The 21,965-nt window shown below is 43.9% G+C and overlaps 1 protein-coding gene across 2 annotated transcripts in view; it reads right to left on the bottom strand.

Annotated features, from left to right (window-relative positions):
• Nucleotides 1-195: 195 nt before the first annotated feature.
• Nucleotides 196-21,965, bottom strand: part of AGO1 (argonaute 1, RISC catalytic component) — a 64,120-nt gene continuing 42,350 nt past the window's right edge. For both annotated transcript variants that reach the window (XM_025383314.1, XM_025383308.1), the window contains exons 13-19: nt 16,075-16,234; nt 15,802-15,892; nt 14,547-14,741; nt 12,340-12,474; nt 11,644-11,745; nt 10,514-10,713; nt 196-10,271 (exon numbers count right to left, since the gene is read on the bottom strand). In XM_025383314.1, coding sequence (XP_025239099.1) covers nt 10,163-10,271; nt 10,514-10,713; nt 11,644-11,745; nt 12,340-12,474; nt 14,547-14,741; nt 15,802-15,892; nt 16,075-16,234 — 992 coding nt within the window. In that variant the 3' untranslated portion in view covers nt 196-10,162. The remainder of the gene's footprint in view (nt 10,272-10,513; nt 10,714-11,643; nt 11,746-12,339; nt 12,475-14,546; nt 14,742-15,801; nt 15,893-16,074; nt 16,235-21,965) is intronic.

The following is a 21,965-nucleotide window of genomic DNA, read 5'->3' as shown; positions in this document are numbered from 1 at the left end:
GTGAATAACAGAAGTATTTACCATTTTAAAGCACTTACCATATAATATTAAACACTTAATAAATGTATGGGACTCAAAACCACATCTGACTCCAATTCTGTCTTACTTTCGGCTTCCTTCACATCCCTACCCCCGTGGCTGAAAATACCCTCCCCAATTTTAAAATATCAAATTAAATGTCACCAGATGAAACACTGCATCTTAAAAGTCATTTTTAATCCTCGACTGTACACAATCCAAATCTTGGTAGCAGCATCTGACAGGGTAAATACCAACTCTTGTGCAAGGGTCTTTTATATCCTCAACCCCTCTGATTCTGGAACTGGTTCCCTAAACAAAGGCAGACTTCTTCAGCTTCTTCCAGAATAGACAATTGACATGGTGACAGTGATGAACCCTTGAGATCGGCTAGTCTTTTTCGACACTGACGGAGCAGAATTTACACCCTCTGATTCACTCCATCTCAATAAATGTCAATGATGCCTTTCTATCTACTTCTGCTATCCAGGAACCCACCTCTTTAGAGTGAACGCATGTGAAAGGCTCATGATTTGTAATATCAAGAAGTAGGAAGACAAAGAGGTTTGAAGGATTCTGCCAAAGGCAAAGCTGTATGAGGCTCTCTCCTGACTACATGTACACCCTATTTTTGGATAACTCATCCCCAAGTGAGTCTGCTCTTAAGGGTACAGAGCAGGGTCACTGGGTATTACCTTAACTCCCATTGCCCCAGTACCTAGAACAGTGCCAGTGCCTGGCACATAGCAGCATTCAGTATATTTGTTGGATTGATGGATGGATAGATAGATGAATAAATAAATAAGCTTCAAGAATGGGGCTCAGCAAACAAGCTAAAACTCTGCCCTCATACCTGGTGACACTGGTTGTTCTGAGAAGAAAGAAATACAGAAATAGTACAAAATTTCAGGTGCAGAGAAATCAGTGCCCTCTGAAAGTTGAACCTCCTCAGGAGCCATCAAATACCCAGTGCAAAATTTCCTAAAATATGACACAAAAGTATAAACTAGAAAAGAAAAAAGCAACAAATGGAGCTTTAATAAATTCACAACATTTTAAACTTTTGTTCTTCAAAATGAAAAGGCAAGCCAGACTGGGAAAAATAGATGTAAAAGATATAACCAACAATGGACTTGTGTTTAAAATGAATAAAGAACTCTTACAACTCAATAAAACTCAATTTTGAAACAGGTAAAAGAGGCTGGGCCCAGTGGCTTATGCCTGTAATTCCGGCACTTTGGAAGGCCGAGGCGGGAAGATAGCTTGAAGCTGAGAGAGGCCAGCCTGGGCAGTAATAATGAGACCGAACTGCTACCAAAAAAAATTTTTTTTTTTAAAAATTAGCTGGGCATGGTAGTGTATGCCTGTAAGCCCAGCTACTCAGAAGGCTGAGGTGGGAGGACTGCTTGAGACCAGGAGGCAGAAACTGCAGTGAGCCGTGATCGTGCCACTGCACTCCAGCCTGGGTGACAGAGTGAGACACTGTCTCAAAAACAACAAATACAATGGGTAAAAGATGTGAACAACAAAGATACGGGGATAGTAAGTAAGCACATGAAAAGATGATCAATATCACTGGTCACTAAGGAAAGGCATAATCAGCTACCAAATACTCAGTGCATGCAGGAAAGACAGGGTGGCCAGCTGCCACTTTAAGCGCCAAGTTCCTGCCCAGTAAGTCAGGCTCAGGGACACACAGTGCACACTTCCCTCCCTGCTGCCACTATTATTCTACTCCACTTAGGACTTTCTACTCCTAGGCTTCTTGTGTGAGACAAGAAACATCACTGGATGAGGACAGCAACTCAGTAGAATCTTCTCACATGGGCCAAGATTAGAGTCACCTGGGCACCTGAGTTCAAATCTCTTGTCCTAGACCATCAGTTTCCACAAGGTAGAAAGTAAGTTACTTTACACTGTAGCAAGATACAATATAAAACTTGGGCTTTAGGGACAGACACAGCTAACACTGAAGGCCCTCTCTTGCTGTGAGCCTAGGAAAGTCATTCAGATTCATGTTTCTCATCTGTAAAAGTTGAAGTACCTTTGAGACCAGACGCTGCTTATCCAATAGCCCTTATCTCCTTTCTTGCTGGTAGACATGACTGGACTTTCTAGTCTACGTGACTCAAAGGATAATTCATTCATCTAAGCCACTCATGATGGATGATCTTACTTGCTTTGCCAATGACAGGAGTGAGATGACCCATTTCTAGCAAAGCCATGAGGCCGGATATGCTGGAGCTTCCAGGAAAAGACTTCCTTGCTTTAGAAGGACACGGAAAAATTTGTCTCTTTTGCCAGGCATGGTTCTGTCAGCATTTCCTTCCCGGAATTACAGTAGCCATTTTGGGACCATTAGCGAACTGGCGTGAGGATAAACAACATGGAGGATGGCAGACCAAAAAGATTTCAAGAAACTAATTCTTTGGTGTTATCACTGAGCCACTGAATTAACCAACCTTGGAGTAACATTAAATTAGGCTTTCTTGTCATATGAAATGATAGTTTTCTTATTTAAGAAAAATTTAATCAGAATTTTGTAATATGCAATTGAAGATAACTGATAAACTATTTTGCATGTAAAGATGCTGTAAGATGCAATTGTATAAGATACTGTAGAAAACACCTAGCCAAGTACTTCAAAGCACCCAAACAAACCCTTCCTCCTTTTGCAGCTCACTCTCATTAATAGCTCACAGGCCTTTTCCAAAAACCTGGCTAAAAGTTAACACTGTCTCTTTTAAGAGGAAAGTTCCCTGCCTTTGGAAAATGGGGACAAAGGATCAAAGGCTCCCTAAAAAGGTCCCTCAATATTATACTTTGTCCAAAAAAAAAAAAAAAAAAAACCCCAAAACAAAAAACCATTGCCAAGAGGATGGTGGTGAAGGTGCTACAGTCCAGAACAACAGGATAGTATGTTCCTGCAGGGTAAGCCACAAAGGCCTAAAAAACCCTTCTATGATATACTGGAGAAGGCAGTTGTGCGTAAGTGGAAAACTAAATGTGGCTAATTCCCCAGCATATCCACTTTTCCAGCTCTTCCTTCTTGACACAGCTGCTTTGACAGAGTACTTCTGTCATGCTCTGTGTGCCTTCTAAGCCTGCCTAGGCATTTCTCAGCCTATCATCAGAGGAATAAATGTCTGCAAAGCTAGGAACAAAAAAGGTGAGCTAATTTTCCAATTCAACATTACTTCCCATTCAAGCAGTAGACAGCAGCTTAAGGATGGCCCAGACTCAGAACTTCCAACTAGTCTTTTCCTTGCACTAACTCTTTCTTTTAGCCACCAAATCCAAATTGCCATGAGATTCTGGGATCTGCTACACCAAGAGATACCAAACAAATACCCAGCCTGACTACCCCAAGGCAACTGCTAGTCCAGAATGTGCTCCAGAGTATTCTGCCAACTGACAGAGCAGAAGGAAGGGTGCTCAACTAGTAATGAAAAGGAATGCCCAGAGGTGCCAGGACAAGCCTTCACTGAAAACCTTGAGCTCCAGGACCAGACAATGCAGGCTCCCAGTCTTTTTTAACTTGAGTAGCAACCACAGGCAAATCCTGAAGGCTTTTCAGTATCAATCTTTTCTAAAACTAAAGGTTATAGCAAAATTTGCCATAATCATCATCCTCCCATTCCCCCTGCTAAGTACTTTATTTCTGCCTCACTCGGGGTCATAAATTTATGTCTTATTTCAACTGGGCAAAATCTGCTCCATGTCTAATCTGCTCTTCAAGTTCAACCAACCTCCCTAACCCTTGCTGCTGAAAAGAAGCATGGGGCTGGCTAGCTCTTTCCCAAGGGAGTCTGCCAGGTGATAGCCACAGGCCAATTCACAACACTTGGCCTCCAGAGGAATGCTAGGTCAACGTATGTACACACTGGCTACCACTGATGATTTCTCACTGGGCCCTCTGCCAGAATCCTTCTCTGAGCCTTCTTACCCCCATGCATTGAAATAACAATGCTCTAGCAGTACCAGGAAGAATGCCAGAATTTACATGCTTGACAATTATACCACCAGCTTAAAGTACAAAACCATAAAACCTCCAATTTGGGGTGAGTGGGAAAAGACAATGATAATCTGGTTAAGTATCTGCTTACCTAAAGATTTCAGGAATTCTGAGTTCATCCTGTGTACTCCTATCACTTCTTGATCTGCTGCCCACCCAGCCCATACTCATAAACTACAGACTACTAGCCTATTTCAATTCTATTTGCACATACTGATCCGTTGGTATATGCCATGACCCTGAGATGACAAAAATGAAGAGAATATAGCTTCTGCTCCTAGGAGTTCACAGGCTCTAAAGAAGACAAGTTATGGAAATAAATATAGTATTCTACTATTATCTAGTACACTGGAACAAAATTAGGTTTTGTTTATTCTTTTACAATTATCTCCTAATTGGTGGTAGTTGTGGGGAACTTGAAAGTCCTAGTCTTAGCCATTTTAGAATTGGTTTTTCCAATGCTCATTTTCAAGAAATACTGGAGAATAACCTAAGTAGGTCATAGAGTTATAAGATCCCCAACAGATGGGGAGCAGAAAGGTAAAACACACAGAAAAAAAAGAACTCCTTCTCTGCAGCAGTTCATGTTGTTAATCACACCCTTCATGAAACTTCTACTCTGATTTCTTCTCCTACCTCACTAAACTGGTTAAACAAAGAAACAAAAAACCCACAAGCTTTCTACCAGTGATCTGTCACCTTAAGATCTACTTCCTCGCCCCATCCTTTAAACTGAGTTTCTTAGGGGGTTGTATACTATGTTTCTCTTCTCTTTTTCTAAGCTAACTTGTTCATGCCTATGGCTTTAACTACCATCTATATGACTCCCATATCCATAAATGCAGTTTTAGTCTTACCTGAGCACCAACCTGTGTTTACTGGACACCTTACCCTTATTGCCCCAAAAAAACCTCAAAACTCAGTCTACACAACATTGTCTTTCTTCAAAAAACTCCCCACCTTCCTTCTACAGTCTCCCCCTGCCACCCCCATCTTGACTGGCAGAATGTCCCAACACACTCCTATGCTCAAGGAGAAACCTGGGAGCTAACCTCTACTCCTGTCTTCCACCAGCCATCGAGTCCTACTAATTCTATCTCTTGTCTCTCAAATCTGTCCCTTCCTCCCTATATTCGTTGCTATAGTCTTATTCCACTCCCTCATTATCTTTCTCCTATGCCAGGGGACCAGTTGGCTAGTCATATCCCCCACCAAACTTAATTCCCTTAATGAGACAGACACTATTTTCCTCATTTTGAATTGTGCCTGCCCTCCCCACAATACTGCTGGCACAGTACTTTGCATGTTTGTTGAATGAAGAATAAATGGAGGCCCTGTGAAGCATTCCTGCATAACAATCTACAGTATTATTATCACCTAAAATCTATTAGAGATGTAATCAGTCCCAAAAGTTTGTTTTGCTGGTAGGAAAAAAAGAGAAAGACCGCACTTCAGAAATAGAAGCCACTGTTGTCTTTATAAAACACAGAATTGTGCTGCTGCTGCTGCTGCTGCTGCTGTTGCTTGCTTCAGAAGGAACTGTACATTACAGCTGCTGGGATAGTTTCACGATGGACTGGACAAGGTACAGCTCAAAGCAGGACACAAACACAAGTCTCAAAGGGAAACAAATGCAAACAAGTACACAGCTGTGGGGATCCAGAGACATTTCCCCATCCATGCTGGACTTGAGAGGGATAAAAAGTTTAGAAACTAAAGTGAAACCCAGAGTAGTCACACATGCCCACCACATGGCTGCTAAGTGCAACATCACACACCAATTAGGCTGGACTGTGTGCACAGGAAAGTAATTTCATTTTTCCTTATTGCTACTACACCAAGGGACTCAGTGCATTTGACGAATGTCTTTACTTGCACAATTCTTGGAGGGTTTCCTATTTTCCTCTGTAGAGAAGGAAATCTCCCTTTCCCACCTCATTCTGTTTTGTTTTTAGCTCATTCCTTCCCCTCCCTTTCTTGGATGCCCAAACAGCAGCCAGAGGTTCTAAGTCAGTGTGAGTAGAGTAAGGGGAGAGCACCAACCCAGCCTCTCTCCCTGCCCAGGGAGAAGGCAAGTCCTATTAAGTTGGAGAAAAGAGAAAACCAGAAAATACCTCCTTCCCAATCTGCTTAGAAGGCCAAATAGTAAAAAGTGCCCTGCATATCCCTGCCATGATCAGATTTTAAGAAGGAAGGTATTCCAGCTACCATCCTGGATTGGCCTAGGCCCCATATATAAATAAAAATAACTTCCCCCAATGTAGTTTCCAAAACTGCCTTTTGGTTAGTTTGAGATGATTTTTCTACCCTGAAGGGGAAGAAACTTCCAACCTTGTTAGTTCACAGGATTCCAGGTCCAAAATTGTCCCACCAGCCTTACAGATATCCTATGGGCCAGCTAATAGCGTGCCCTTGTCTGCCCATCTTGAGTGCTGGCCTTATTCACAAACAGAAGAAGAGAAGTATCCAAAAACACTGCTGCTTAGCTAAATAGGAGGCCACAGAGAAGCTATCTAGCAGGTGGGCATTAGGAGCTTTTTAGGGAAGTTTCAAAATTCTAGGTACCTTCTTCTTCGGCTTTATGTTAAGCATAAGTTCCCAGCAACAATAGCCCCAGGCTTATCCCTGGAGGCCAGTGTAGCACCTCAATCCCTAATGGATCAGGTTGGACTGGATAAACAATCAAAGAACAGGGCTCTCTCCTTTCCCACCTTTTATTCAAATTCTCTCCATTCTCTTCTCATCACTCTTTCCCTTATGTCCATCCCCTAACACTCAAGCCCAGGATACCCAAGTAGCTCAACCCTAAGACAATCTCAGAAAAGGCAGGCCCCAGGTAAAGAGAAAAAGAACCAGATTTAGTAAAAGCAATGAGAGAAACCAGCTCCAAGGAGTGGACAGGTGTGGAAAATGCCAGAAACCCTCCTGACTTCACACAAGTTGGGCAGGTCAGTTGCTCTTCTCTAGTATAAGCTTGAGGGCAGTCCAGCCCAGGTGAACATCTCTGGGCTTGGGGAACAGGTTCTTGGTCGTCTGCAGTCAAGGAGCTAAGCCTGACCTTGCCAGCTAACAGTGGGATCATTGCAGCCATGCAGAGATTTCATTATCACATAGGCAGGCAGGCAGGCAGGCAGGCAGGCCGGCCAGCAAGCAAGCAGAGTGAATAGTAGAAAAGGGAAAGGAAGCCAGGGAAAAAGAGAAGAGGAAAAGGAAGGCAAAACAGTGGTACAAAGGGAGCAAGAGACCCATCTAAGAGGATGAGGCTGCGGGTCCCCCAAGCACTTCCTTGAAGCTTGGGTAAGAAGCACCACTTAAACCAAATCCACATGAGCCAAAGCTTGCTGCCAACACCACTTCTCCATCTGCATCCACCACCTTTCAAACAAGAATAATCCTCAAGGTCAGGGTTATTTTTCAAGTCTCAAAAATTATTTTTTTACAAAAAAATCAGAGTAAGAAGTCATTTCTTGTCATTGCCCAAAGCTGATTCTCTTGCTTTTTTATTTCTTGAATGGCATATGCCATGCCAAAGGGCTAAAAATGCATTTCAAGCCCCAGCTGATAACCAACTGGAGAGAGTGAGGCAAAGAGAGAAAAGGAGAGAACACAAACTTGTTGCTGGGAGTAGAGGCTGCCACCTGCTCCCTATGGACATTTGCAAATGCTGGTGAATGACTGGACCCTCCAGGAATAGTGCCCTGATCCTAGCCCCAAAATGTACCCAAGTAGAGAACATACAGAGCCCACTGTCCCAGAAGAGCTCCCCTCCCCAAAGGGTGACAGAACACGAAGTAGACTGTATATGAAGGCAATGGACAGGGCAGATGGAGTGTTAGCATCACTCTCTTTAGGCACTTGTGTAAGGAATGTAGGCTCTCCAGTGAGCTGCCTCCTCCCAGAGCCCTCCATTCTGTTCTTCAGCTGGGCTTGTGCCTATAGGGCACCCCATGCTGTAGCCAGCAGGAAAAAAGTAAAGGAGGAGTTACTCAACAGTCCTGATGCTTTCTCCATAATGAATGTTTGTGCTACGTTTTGTGAGTTGCTGAACAATGTAGCCAACCAGAACAGAACCTGGGACAGATTGTTTTGCATAGCAAATCCGGGTCATACAAGGGCAGCTGAGGAGAGGAAACGGTAGTTCTAACTCTATAGGCCAGGATTTAGACCCTCCTTCCTCCAGCTGGCCTCCAAGCCTGGGCTAGGTCTAAAGTAATCATGGCTTCATCACCAGATCAGATAGATCCAAACCCAGGCTCCTCAAAAAGAGGAAATTCCACACTGAAGTTGCAACTCCCCATCCCAAGCGGTGGGGCAGGAAAAAAATGAACAGTCAAGGAAAAAGGGCAGGGGGGGATGCTTGCTTCAAGGCCAGCAGAGACCAAGCTAGAACCACCACCTTCTCCAGTCCTGCAAGACAGCCAAACCCCATGTCTCAAGACAAAAAGAAAAAAAAAAGCTCATGCCACCCACTCACATGCCCTAGTGGGAAACCAGGAAAAATTCATTTGTGTAAACAGAAGCAATAGGGAGCAGCAAAATTCCCCAGCCTGTCCACAGGACACACTGGAATCTAGGATGAGCCAAAGGGTCAGAGGACAGTCCAGAGGAAGGAAAAAGATGCACTTGCAAGAAAGAGTGCAGGACAGTGCAGAGGAGGGAGGCTACAGCAAGAGAAAGGTATTATCTGCACAGAGGAAGGATGGAGCCCGGACCCCATCTTGGGGTGATAACCACCCCCTCCCTACCTAGCCAGGTCAGAGAACAAATCAGGTACACAGTTCATTCTGATGGCTCAATGTTTCCGGGATATAAACTCATCAGGCATGGGAAGGATTTCCAAATTTTGGCAATACACTCAAGTTATGGTATAAAAATAACATTTTGTTTTCTCTCTTTTTTCTCATTTTAGACCTAAGAGTTTTTTGTTATAAGACACCCCAGTTAAGAAATATTGAAACACAAGAGACTTGACCATCAAGAGAGAAAAGAAGCCAAGAGTGAAAAATGCTATGAAAGTAACTCCAGACCTGGGTGGGGTGGGAGGTAGGAGGAACAAGGAGAAAAGGAGGCATAAGTGGAAAGGCCAGGGGCCAGTCATCTCAGCAGCTCCGAGACTTGTCATGTTTGAAAGTGCAAATGTCAATGGATTTTAACCATCTTGAGGTTGTGATCTTTTAAAAAGCTCAATGAATGAGGAAGTCAATTCCTTCAAATGCAAAATAGCTGGCTTTCTGGCTGGAGGTTTGTTGGGTCTGGGGTACTTCTTCCCCATCTACCTCCTCTCCCACCCCCACCCCATTCCCCAAAGAAAGGTACAAAAGGTTGCAGTTCTGCAGCATTACCGTTACAGGGAAGGCACTGGTTACCCACCAGCGGGCGGAAGGAAGACAGGGTCGTGTCACTTCAAAGCTAAGTGCCATAGTGCCTTAAGTATTACTAGGGGCTGGATGTCTGTCAGGGAGGAGAAGTAAGGTGGGGCAGAAAATGTGGACAGAGAGGAATAAGGGGAAGGGGGGGTGGCAGCTGGGGGAGGAGCAACCAAAACCATTAAAAAATCTTCCTACAAACTGGATTCTGAACCCATTAAAACATCTAGTATCCTAAAATATTGATCTGGGTCTGGTTTCATTTTTCTTCTTAAACAAATCTAGTCCTTTTCTGATTAAGGCTCCTAAAAAATCCTTCCCTCCTCCCACCCACTTTCTCAAGCCCCTCACTTTCCCATCTAAAGTATCAAACCCAAACCTAACCAGCTTTTGTCTGCAGGGCTACAGAGTTGACCTTACCAAGCTGTCAAGCATGAGTCTTTAGCACTGTGAGTCACATGAGACACCTGTGTGTATGGTGGGCACCAGTGCTGCCCCTTTTGGTCCATTGGGGTCAGGGCCAGATGTGACAAGATGGGGTGAGGGGTAGGGGACATGAGGTTGATATCAGAGATTTCTGGCTGGTGGTCTGTCTTGCTGGCCCTGTTCCCCACTCTTACACCACCTCTACAGAAGGAAACAAGGCGTCCTACACTCCTCCCTACCCCACCTCCCTCCTCCTTGCTTCCTCTGGATTTGGGTGGCACAGCTCCTGGGGCTTGGAAAGCTTTCTTCTATCCAGTGAGGTAACAGCGTTCTGCCTTCAAGCGAAGTACATGGTGCGCAGAGTATCCTGATGAACCTGCACGGCTTTGGCCAGGGCCTGGGGGTCCCGCCCATTGCTTTGCCCCGATATGTGGCTCCCCTCTCCACTGAAAAGGAAAAAATGAAAGAAGTCCTTCCTGGTGAACTGAGCTGCTGCTAATTCCCTCACCCAGCCCTGGGATGCCAATTCCCATACCAACTTAAGAGAAAACCCCAACCCAGGATTGGGCAGAGGAGCCCAATGACACCAAATTGGACAGCACTCCTTTCCTTCTACCCAAGGAAAGTTGAGAAGATCTGGCACAACAGGCTGAAGCAAAAAGGAGGCCAACCTGATCCCAGATCTCACCTGTCATGCTCCTTGTCCACCAGGTGGTATCGTGCCCGGAAAGCCACCAGGCGGGCATAGTAGGCAGGTGCTGGGATAGAGACAGAGCGTGTGCATCGTACGTAAGTGTGGCACAGCTGGTACGTCAGGATCTGGAGCTCATCCGCTGTGAAACGGTTGTCATCCCAAAGAACATAGTAATGGGATGGTCGGCTGGTGCCCTGGGAAGATAGGAAGATGAGGGTCCCAGGCTGAGCAGAGGAGATGGCTGATAATAGGGGAACAGGATCACTATTAAGAATACGGCTGGGTAGATAATTCACCCATCAACAGGCGGACGCAAAACTACCAATGTCATAAAGCACTCTTCTTAAAGGTAACCTGCAAGTGTACTCAGGGCTTATTAAGAGAGCAGTCCTGGCCGGGAACAATGGCTCATGCCTGTAATCCCAGCACTTTGGGAGGCCAAGGCGGGTGGATCACTTGAGGTCAGGAGTTCAAGACCAGCGGGGCCAAAATGGTGAAACCCTGTCTCTACTAAAAATACAAAAATTAGGCCGGGCGCAGTGGCTCATGCCTGTAATCCCAGCACTTTGGGAGGCCGAGGCGGGCGGATCACGAGATCAGGAGATCGAGACCATCCTGGCTAACACGGTGAAACCCCATCTCTACTAAAACTACAAAAAAAATTAGCCGGGCGTGGTGGCGGGCGCCTGTAGTCCCAGCTACTCAGGAGGCTGAGGCAGGAGAATGGCGTGAACCTGGGAGGCAGAGCTTGCAGTGAGCCAAGATCGCGCCACTGCACTCCAGCCTGGGCGACAGAGCGAGACTCTTGTCTCAAAAAAAAAAAAAAAAAAAATTAGCTAGGCATGGTGGCGCATGCTTGTAATCCCAGTTACTCGGGAGGCTGACGCGGGAAGGCAGGAAGACCGCTTAAACCCAGGAGGCAGAGTTTGCAGTTAGCTGAGAGTGTGCCACTGCACTCCAGCCTGGGGGACAGAACAAGACTCCACCTCAAAACAAAATAAAACAAAACAAAACAAACGAACATAATTTGGATGTCATTCAGTGATGACTGATATATTGTAGAGGCAATGTGAATAAACAATTCATCTTTGACCCATTGGAACCCCAAGATATAGCCCAGCTACCTGGATGCCTGCATGGCTGCACAGATAGAAGTCAAACTCAAATGGGTGGGTGATGTTGGTGTCCACTGTGGTCCCAGCTGGGATGTTACCACTCTTCCCAATCTGTATAGAGACAAACACAACCAAGATCCCAAGACCTGCCTGGCCCTAACTAGGACCCTGGCTCAATTCTACTCTGACTTCACCAAAATCCCAAGAACAAAGCCAAAGTTGCTATTCCCAGAGGGTACTGAATCTTTAAATAATATGCTTCTAAAGTCACACAGACCTATGTTCAAGTCCTATTAGCTGTATGATCTTAGCAAGTCATTTAACCTTTCTGAGATTAAACTGGAGATAATAATAATACCTACCTCACAGGGTTGCTGTGAGGAAGACGCCTTGTACAGTATCTGGCACATAGGAGGAGTTCAATAAATGGTAGTTCCCTTTCCCTTCTCTGGGAGCTGGTCTATATATGGGGTCTAGGCCAGGGAGCTAGGAGGAGGGAAAGGAAGTATAAGGGAAGGAGGGGAGGAGGTGGACACTAGTGAAGGCAGTGGTAGAGGAAGGACCACAAGAGCTAGGAGGAGGGAAGGGGCCAGGGAGGATGGACAGGACAAGGACTAAATCCCCAGCCTTTATCTGAAGGGCTTCTTCTCTATTAAGATAAGGGAGACAGAAGGAGGGGACGGGAGGTCTCAGTCCCTCACTCACTCGCTCGTTCTTGTCAGCACAGAAAAGGCGGGTGTGATGGCGTTTCTGCACCACAATATAAGTGATCCCAGGCTGGTAGTCCTTTTCCAGTTTGATGCAGGCATCACGAATGGCCAGTAGCTCATAGTGGAGTATCTAGGCACAAAATGGAGAGGGAAACAAAGAAACACACAGTTCCTCTTGAGTTCATACCCTTCTGAACTAAGGAATTGCCACTTGTAATATAGCTTTTGGCTCAGTCTCCCTTTATATGCTGATGCTCAACAATTAGAGATGATAGGCCCTTCTTGTCAAAAGCAGCCTTATACTCAGTTCACTTAATATGTTCCTATAAAACCTTGGCCAGGAGGCTTGGCATCAGAAGACAACAAACATCTGGTTCTTGTGTATAAAGAGACCTAATATCAACACACAGAACCAAGGTTCACAGAGAAATCACTAAAATTACAATGCCCAAAGTTAGTTTCACTCAGGATCAGGCAGCTAATGAGAGTTCTCTTTTGGGCTCCAAGAGCAGACAGGTTGTGGACCACCAGAGAAGAGCAGACATATAGCTCCATAATGGGTGCAGAGAGAGTAGGTGATTTCAGTCCTACAAAGCAAGCAGGATTATTAGAAAATGGGCTAGCTAAAGGAAAAGCTAGAAGTAAATAATCATAGGCAATAGTTTCCTATGGCCATGGATGTCAGATATAGAGGGTCAAAACTGTATGGTACAGAACGATAGACTTTGGAATCAATTAGACGTAAATCCAAGCTTTAACTAGTTGTATTACATTGGGCAAGTTATTAAACTCCACTAAGTCTCATTTTCTCCACATCTGTTAATGTTACTAAGACCTGCTTCACAAAGCTGTTATGAAGACTAAGATAGACAATTAAGTAAAAGCATAGAAAACCTAGTAGGGCTTAATAACTGCTGATTGCTTTGCTAAGCAGTTTGAATTTTAACCCAAAGCTATGTGAAGCCACTAGACATTTCTGAACAGATATGTAATATGATAAATGTGTCTGATATTTTAGAAAATACTGGATGACTTAGAAATTGGGGATAATGGCCAGGCACCGTGGCTCACGCCTGTATTTCCAGCACTTTGGGAGGCCAAGGCGGGTGGATCATTTGAGGTCAGGAGTTTGAGACCAGCCTGGCCAACATGGTGAAACTCCAGCTCTACTAAAAATACAAAAATAAGCTGGATGTGATGACTCATAGCTGTAGCCCCAGCTACTTGGGAGGCTGAGAAAAGAGAATCACTTCAGCCTAGGAGGCAGAGGCTGCAGTGAGCTGAGATCATACCACTGCACTCCACCCTGGGCAAGAGTGAGACTCTGTCCCCGCCAAAAAAAAAAAAAAAAGAAAAAAAGAAACTGGGCCTAACAGTTAAGAGCATAAACTATGGAATCAGACCAATGTGTATGAATCCCAGTTCCACTCCTAATTAGCTTTGATGACATTAAAGAATCATGTAACATTTCCAAGCCTGTTTTCTCATCTGTTAAATGTAAATACACTATTATTCCATAGGACTATTGTAAAGCATTAAATAAAACATGTTTCCTCTCAGATTTAGGAAAACACACACACACACACACACAAAAAAAACGTGAAGTGCTTAGCACAGTTCATGGCACACAAGAAGTTCACTGGAACAGTAGTTATAATACTATTAAACGGTAGTCAAGGATACCAGTTCAGGATAGAAGTTAAAAAAAAAAAAAGAAGACTGGCAGTGAGAATGAATAGGAGGAGTATTATGAAGGAAGGTCAAAACAGCATTAGTCCTCAAATGCAATCTCCAGACTATCAGCATTGCCTGAGAACTTGTCAGTATTGTAAATTCTTGGCCCTCATCCAAGACTCATTGAATCAGAAACTCTAAGGGTAGAGCCCTTAAAACTGTTTTAACAAGCCCTCCAGGTGATCTTAATGTAAGCTAGCATTTGAGAATCACTGGTCTAAACAATCAGTCTCCAACAGGAACCAACTACTTAAATAGGCACTGAGAGTCCTCTATTATGAGAAGAAAAATCTACAGATGCTTGTATACTCCATCCCTCAGTTGCCATCCTTGCCCCCAAGTCTACCCCATTTAGCAAAGTTCCCGAAGAAGTGACACACCTCCCAGTGCCAATAGCTTAGAAAAGGTAGTAGCACCTAGCTTTCCAGCCATGATGTGAAGGTTTTCTCCACCTACTGTGGGCCCTACCTGGGGTAGCTGGCCTTCAGGGACCCCATCTCGGTAGAAGATGATGCGGGTAGGCTTGAAGCGGGTGGACTTGTAGAACTGGATGAGGAGCTCACGCACCATGTAGGACAAGTCTTCAATGATCTCTTGGCGTGGTCGCTGTACCCGCACAGTAGCACAGTATCGGCTGGGGTGGGCATCCATACTGCCTACCACCTGACAGAGAAAAAGGATTAGCTCCTAGAACCTTCACCCTCACTGTCAGGCTATGGGTTTGTGGAAAGGCTTCTTAGCAAGAAAACTGCAACTGAATGAGTAGGGCTTGGGATTCAAAGAGCCCTGGTTTCAATCTCTATTCTATCACACAAGCAGAAGTTACTCAATCTCTCTGATCTTTTTTCCTCTTCTCAGATGTTGATAAGAACACCTGCTTGCAGTGCTACTGCGGTCCATATTAAGCACCTTACACAGGGCCTAGCCCACAGTAGGTACTTGATAAATTGATTTCTCTACCCTTTGCAGAGGAGTGTGTGAAGGTTTAGTACTACTAGACCAAACAATGGCCTCTTCCAGTCCCAAGTTTATCCTTTTTCCCATTCAAATGCTAATCTACCCAGGAATCATGACCATAGTAACAGTGTTCTTGTGGTTGATGGAAGAAACGCCATTTAGAAAGGAGACAGTGGCCAAAGCCTAGGAGGGATGGCCACAAGAAAAACAGGGATAAGCGTATTATAGGGTTTCCCTGCACTTACTGAGGTTAAGACCAGTGTGCCTACAGAAATGTGAGGGTTTAGGAAATACAAGTGGGAAAGGAAGTCTGATCCCTAGCAATTTGGAAGCCCCTAGGAGACAAAGAGCAGAAAAGTCAGGAGAGAGATAGGAAAAACATCTAATCTATTACACAGTGAGGATGGGCAGAGGAAAGGATAGTCCCATCAACTAAGTAACTCCCTTTAAAGGGATTTCAGAGAAGATACAGTCCCTCTCCTACATGCCAAAAGCAGGCATGGGGAGAGAGACATTCAAATGCAGAGCAAGAGTGATGCAGAATGAGTCAAGTCTCTGGCTACACTCTCACTACTCTCCCTGAAAAAAGACACCATACAGAGCTACCTTTATGACATATCAAGGGAATGGGAATTGGGAATAGCGAGCTAAATGGAGATCTTATGAAGGGTCAAGAGCCAGAGCTGAGGGAAGGAAATCATGGGCAGTTTTGAGGACTCAGAGTGAAGAGGAGAACTTTATGAGGCAGCTGGAGAATATCACTCACTGCTGTGATAGAAGGTTTTTTCCCATCCCCTGCTGGGGGGTGTGTAACATCTGCTCCCAGGAATATCACTGGCTGTTGAAAAACGGCAGAGCTGAGCAAGGAAGAGAAAACAAAATGGTGAGGCGTTGGGTCTTCTCTAGCTGGCACCATCCAATACCCACTCTGCTCTTCTCCCCCTTGTGTCTGATTCACTCTGCCTGGCCAGGGTCCTATCTCTTCATCAATTCCCAGCATGGTACCTTGAAAAGGGCAAGTGGACAACAGAGTTCATACCGCTGGTGTGGGACTAGGATGTTGTTAATGCCACCAAGTTTGACATTGATCTTGAGGCAGAGGTTGGACAGAGTCTGAGGTGAGGTCTTGACCACATTCTTCACCTGCACACACTGTGTAGCCATTCCCAAGAGTGTATCTCCAACACGTTTCACCTCAGCTATGGGCGGGGAGAGAAATGATTAGTGCATTCAACAAACATTTACTGAATGCCTACTAGATGCCAGGCAGTGTATGAGGTGCTAGCGAACACAATGATGACAGGAAACACGTAAGGTCCCTGCTCTCATAGTGCTTACTAAATAGGGACTAATTTTAAAAACTGTGAAAATTACAACACTGATAAATGACACAACAGAAAACTTCATGGAACAATGACAGCATAAAATAAGAAATAAAAACCTAGTCAGGAAAGGATTCCTGAGTAGGTAATGATTGAAATGAAATCTGAGGACAGCAAAGGACTTAGAGGAGAGGGAGTTTGAGAGAGAGCATTCTAGGCAGAGGGAACAACATGCAAAAATGCACCCTGCTAGAAGATAGCAAGATGTGTCTGAGAAACAGAAAGACCATAGCAGCTAAAAAGAAGAGCAAGGGGAGCATGTTGTAAGAGAAAGAATGTGGTCACTAGACTGACCTATTAGAGGATATAAGGGTAGCTTAGATTAACAAGACGGATGAGGGCCGGGCGCGGTGGCTCATGCCTGTAATCCCAGCACTTTGGGAGGACGAGGCAGGTGGATCACGAGGTCAGGAGATCGAGACCATCCTGGCTAACACAGTGAAACCCCGTCTCTACTAAAAATACAAAAAAATAGCTGGGTGTGGTGGCACGCGCCTGTAGTCCCAGCTACTTGGGAGACTGAGGCAGGAGATTCGCTTGAACTTGGGAGGCAGAGGTTGCAGTGAGACAAGATCACACCACTGCACTCCAGCCTAGGTGACAGAGTAAGATTCCGTCTTGGAAAAATAAATGAAATAAAATAAAATAAAATAAAATAAAATAAAATAGGCCATAAATTATTTGTGACACATTTTGAGTCTGAAGTAGTTTTTTGGTCATCTCAGTAAGGATATCAACTAAGCGAATGGGTCTCGTGGTTCAATGCTCAAAAGAGTAGTCTGAAATGGAGATGCAAATTTGTGTGATAATTAGGTACAGAGAGTAGTTGAAGGCATGATCTTGAGATCACTAAGGAAGATAACATAGTAAAAAGAGAAGACAACTTAGATCTGAATCTTGAGGAACTCCCAGTATTGGCAGAACAAGAAGATGAGTCAGCAAAGGACAAAAAATCCAGAAAGCTAGAAGGGAGACCAAGATAATGTTGTATCACGACTGCCAAGGGAAGAGAGTGTTTCAAGAAGGAGCAAGTGGTCAACAAAGTGAAATGCGTCTAAGAGATGAGGTAAAATCAGGACCAGAAATATCCTCTGGAATTAGTGATATTAAGGTTAAAAAAAAATATTAGTGTACAGAGGCAAAAATTGTTGTGGTGATCTAAGGTATCAGGAAGAAAATGTAGGACTGACCAACAATTTGGTATGCTTTCAGTGGAAGAGATTTGAGCATGTTTAAAAAGATCATATCTACTTCCAAGAGAGATGGAATAGTGGCAAGCCAGTTCTACAGATAGCACTCAGAAAAGCCAGATAAAATATAAAAATCATCTTTTTAAAGGCAGCAGAGAATGCTGAGAAAACAAGAACTAGAGGGGGTAAAATTCCAGAGAGGGAGGAAAAAAAAATCTCAGAGGTGAGCTATCTTCAGCAGTTGCTTTTACCCTGGGTACATTTGCTGAATCCAAGTGTGGGTAGGAAGCTAAGAGTCTAAGCTCTGCACCACTGCCATGGAAAAGAAAAGCAACAGTTTTTGCTCCATTTAGAGATAGATTAATTCTAAACATGAATGATTTTTTTTTAATCATTAAAAAAAAAAACACTTAAAAATAGTATCTTCATGACCCTGGGATTCCTGTTCTTTTTTTTTTTTTTTGAGATGGATTCCAAGTTTGGTAAGGATATAAACTATCTAGAACTCTTTTTTTTTGAGATGGAGTCTCGCTCAGTCACCCAGGCTGGAGTGCAGTGGCGCGATCTCAGTTCACTGCAAGCTCCGCCTCCCGGGTTCACACCATTCTCCTGCCTCAGCCTCCCAAGTATCTGGGACTACAGGCGCCCGCTGCCACACCCGGCTAATTTTTTTGCATTTTTAGTAGAGATGGGGTTTCACCGTGTTAGCCAGGCTGGTCTCGATCTCCCGACTTCGTGATCTGCCCGCCTTGGCCTCCCAAAGTGCTGGGATTACAGGCGTGAGCCACTGCGCCTGGCATTATCTAGAACTCTTATACACTGCTGGTGAAAGGATAAACTGATATACTTAAAATCCACTCCTGGATACACTCTCAAGAAAAAATGGTTATATATGTTCAAAGGACACATAGAAGAGTGTTCACTGAAGCATTACTATTATTATCATTATTATTTTTTTGAGACAGAGTCTTCCTCTGTTGCCCAGGCTGGAGTGCAGTGGCATAATCTCAGCTAACTGCAATCTCCACCTCCCGAGTTCAAGCAATTCTCCTGCCTCAGCCTCCCGAGTAGCTGGGATTACAGGCACCTGCCACCACACCCAGTTCATGCTTTGTATTTTTAGTAGAGACGGGGCTTCACCATGTTGGCCAGACTTGTATCAAACTCCTCACCTCAGGTGATTCACTTGCCTCGGCCTCCCAAAGTGCTAGGATTACAGGCATGAGTCACTGCACCCAGCCTGAAGCATTATTTTCAATAGTCAAAAACTGGAAACAATTCAAATATGTACATTAACAGAACGGATAAATAGATGGAAATTGTGTTATATTCATATGATGGAAAAACTATAACAAACCACAACTTTATGTTGCATGAAAGAAGTCAGACACAAAAAAAGTATATACTATATGATTCTATTTATACAAAGTTTAAATATAGGCAAAACTAACCTATGGTATTAGAAGCCAGAATAGTGGTTACCACTGGTAGGAGGTTGTAGTGACTGGGGCTGTGGTAAGGTTCTGCTGCTGAACTGGGTGCTGGTTACGCTGCTGTGACACTTTATGAAATATCACTAAGCTGAACATGTAAGATTTCTATATATACAATTTAATAAAAAGTTTACATTAAAAAAAAATATCAGTTTAGTGGAGAGGAAGCAATTAAATATACTAAAGACAGGATAGGTATACTACCTGATCAGAACAGGGCAAATGTGACACTGTCCTTCTACACTCTCAGGGCAACCAAATGCCAATGGGACCTTGCTTTGACCATCACAAGGAGGATGCCATTTTACCCAGCTTCCCAGGAGGGATGGTGAAGGGTCTTTAGAAGAGTCTGACGGCTGCTCTTTTCTGCTGGCTTAGTTCCTAGGCAAATGACTCCATTGCCTAGGAACTAAGCCAGCAGAAAAAGAGTACCAGTCAGATTGTCCAGGTGATATAATCAAGGAACTGCATGTAAATGAAAGAAACTCGAGGTCCCAATAAAATATCTGAGGCTAGAGAGAAGTGTAACATAATTGAGCCCAGGAAAGGGAAAATTCTGAGTAAGTACTGCCTTTCCCAAGCATGCTGTACCATTCCCAAGCCAAAACACTGGATTTTCCCTTTAATGGAGGGAAATCAGAAACATGAATACTTTCTCAAGGAAGTTCTCCTAAAAAGCATCCTTATCATCCATACAAGGGCCCAAGAAAGACAAGGACTGAAGATCAAACAACTTCTCTCCATAAGTTAATTACTAAGTATCATATCAGTGAAAGGCACTCCCTTAGGTGTGTATATAGAGAGGAAAGATTTCAGAGCAGAATGGGATCCACTCCACAACAAAGTATCAAGTAAGGTAGTAACTGATCAGTGGTCTGATACACTAGAGGAATCCAGAAAGAGACAAGTTCACTCTCCAGGTGAAATGTCAAGAATAAAAAATAAGTAGTATTTAAACTGGGTATTAAAGGATGGAGAGAATTTTAAGGGCAAGGTGGGGGACAAGAAGAAGAGGATACAGATATTCCAAGTAAAGGCAAATGACGTGAACAAAACCAGAGATTGAAAACCACAGACAAGAAATGAGCACTCAGAGTGTCAGCTACATGCCAGGCACTGTGCTAGATTCTGCTTTTTATATAATTAATTCATGATGCTCAGAATGGTTAGGTAATGTGTCCAAGCCAGTTGACTGGTATAGCCAGGATTAAATTCAAATTCAGCTCTCTTCAACAATTCCAGAACCAGCAATCATTCCAGTATGAGTGGCAAGCGAACAGTGCAAGATAAAGCTGAAAACATTAAACTAAGATCAGGTCCATTAAAACCCTTTATGCAGTAATTAATAGTAACCAATGAAGGTATTTTTGATAGTAGAGTCACAAAAAGTCTTACTTGGAACCCATTCAAGAAAGTCTTGAGGCAGGGCATGGTGGCTCATGCCTGTTATCCCAGCACTTTGGGAGGCCGAGGCGGGCAGATCATTTGAGGTCAGGAGTTCGAGACCAGCCTGGCCAACATGGTGAAACCCCATCTGTACTAAAAATACAAAAATTAGCCAGGAGTGGTAGTGCGCACCTGTAATCCCAGCTACTTTCGAGGCTGAGGCACGAGAATCACTTGAACCCGGGAGGCGGAGGTTGCGGTGAGCTGAGATGGCACCACTGCACTCCAGCCTGGGCAACAGAGCAAGACTCTGTCTCAAAAAAAAGAAAAAAAGGAAGGTTAGAACTCAGTTGAGAAGTGTGGATCAAGAGCAGGGCGTATTATCTTGAGAAAAATGTGAAGAAGAACAATGAAGGTGAAGCAAAAGGACAGACTGTCTCCAAAGTTTGAATGAAGATACTTAGAAGCAACTGTGATGTCAAATACAGAAGTAGGAAAGACAAGGTTTATAGAGAGGACAAACTACTGAAGAGATGGTCCAATAAAACACTTTCTAAGAGCAGACACTATATCTGTTTTATTCATCAATATATCCAGATCTTGCACAGTGTTCCATACATAATAGGTGATCAATAACCTCTTGAAGAAGAAAGGCAGAGAGGCCAAAGGGACAGACAGAAGTTGCAGAGGGTTCAAGGGTTGAATCAAGATTTTAATCACATATAATAATAGGTGATGATTGAAGCAACTGAAATGAATGGGAATTTTAATAAAATGTAAAGGCAGAATGAGAAGGCAGACAACAGGAACCTGTAGAACACCAAGGATTCCTAGTAATGACAAAAATAAATAAGGAGAGATAGAAGAAAATATCCAGAAGTCAAGAGGACAACTGAGAAAAGTCATTGGCAAGCCTGTGCAGAGATTTAGGAGAAAGGTAGACAGAAGGCAAGATGGCTGAAAGAGACACAGAGAATACAGAGAACTCATTCAAAAAGGTTTTTTTTTGTTTTGTTTTGAGACAAGGTCTCATCACTACGTTACCCAAGCTGAAGTACAGTGGCACAATTGCGGCTCACTGCAGCCTCAACCTCTTGGGTTCAAGAAATCCTCTAGCCTCAGACTCCCAAGTAGCTGGAGCCACAGGTGCACAACATGACTGGCTAACTTTATTTTTTCGTAGAGATGAGGTCTTGCTTTGTTGCCCAGAGTGGCCTCAAATTCCTGGGCACAAGTGATCCTCTCACCTTGGCATTCCAAAGTGCTACAATTACAGGTGTGAACCACTGTACCAGGCCTCAAAAAGTTTAATGAAGGAAACAGGAAGACAAAAGCTAAAAGAGATGGCAAATTTGTGGTAATGTGCATTAGGATGGCGGATCTGAATATATTTGAGGGTTGAAAGGTATGAAGTCCCAAAGGTAGCAGGATGGGTTGGGAAAGAGAACACAGAGGAGTTGAACAAGGTAAGAGGAACTC

This window comes from Theropithecus gelada, chromosome 1 (assembly GCF_003255815.1).
Source record: "Theropithecus gelada isolate Dixy chromosome 1, Tgel_1.0, whole genome shotgun sequence".
Taxonomy (NCBI): Eukaryota; Metazoa; Chordata; class Mammalia; order Primates; family Cercopithecidae; genus Theropithecus; species Theropithecus gelada.
Note: the sequence above shows the minus strand (reverse complement) of the source record. Positions and strands in the feature narration are given on the sequence as shown.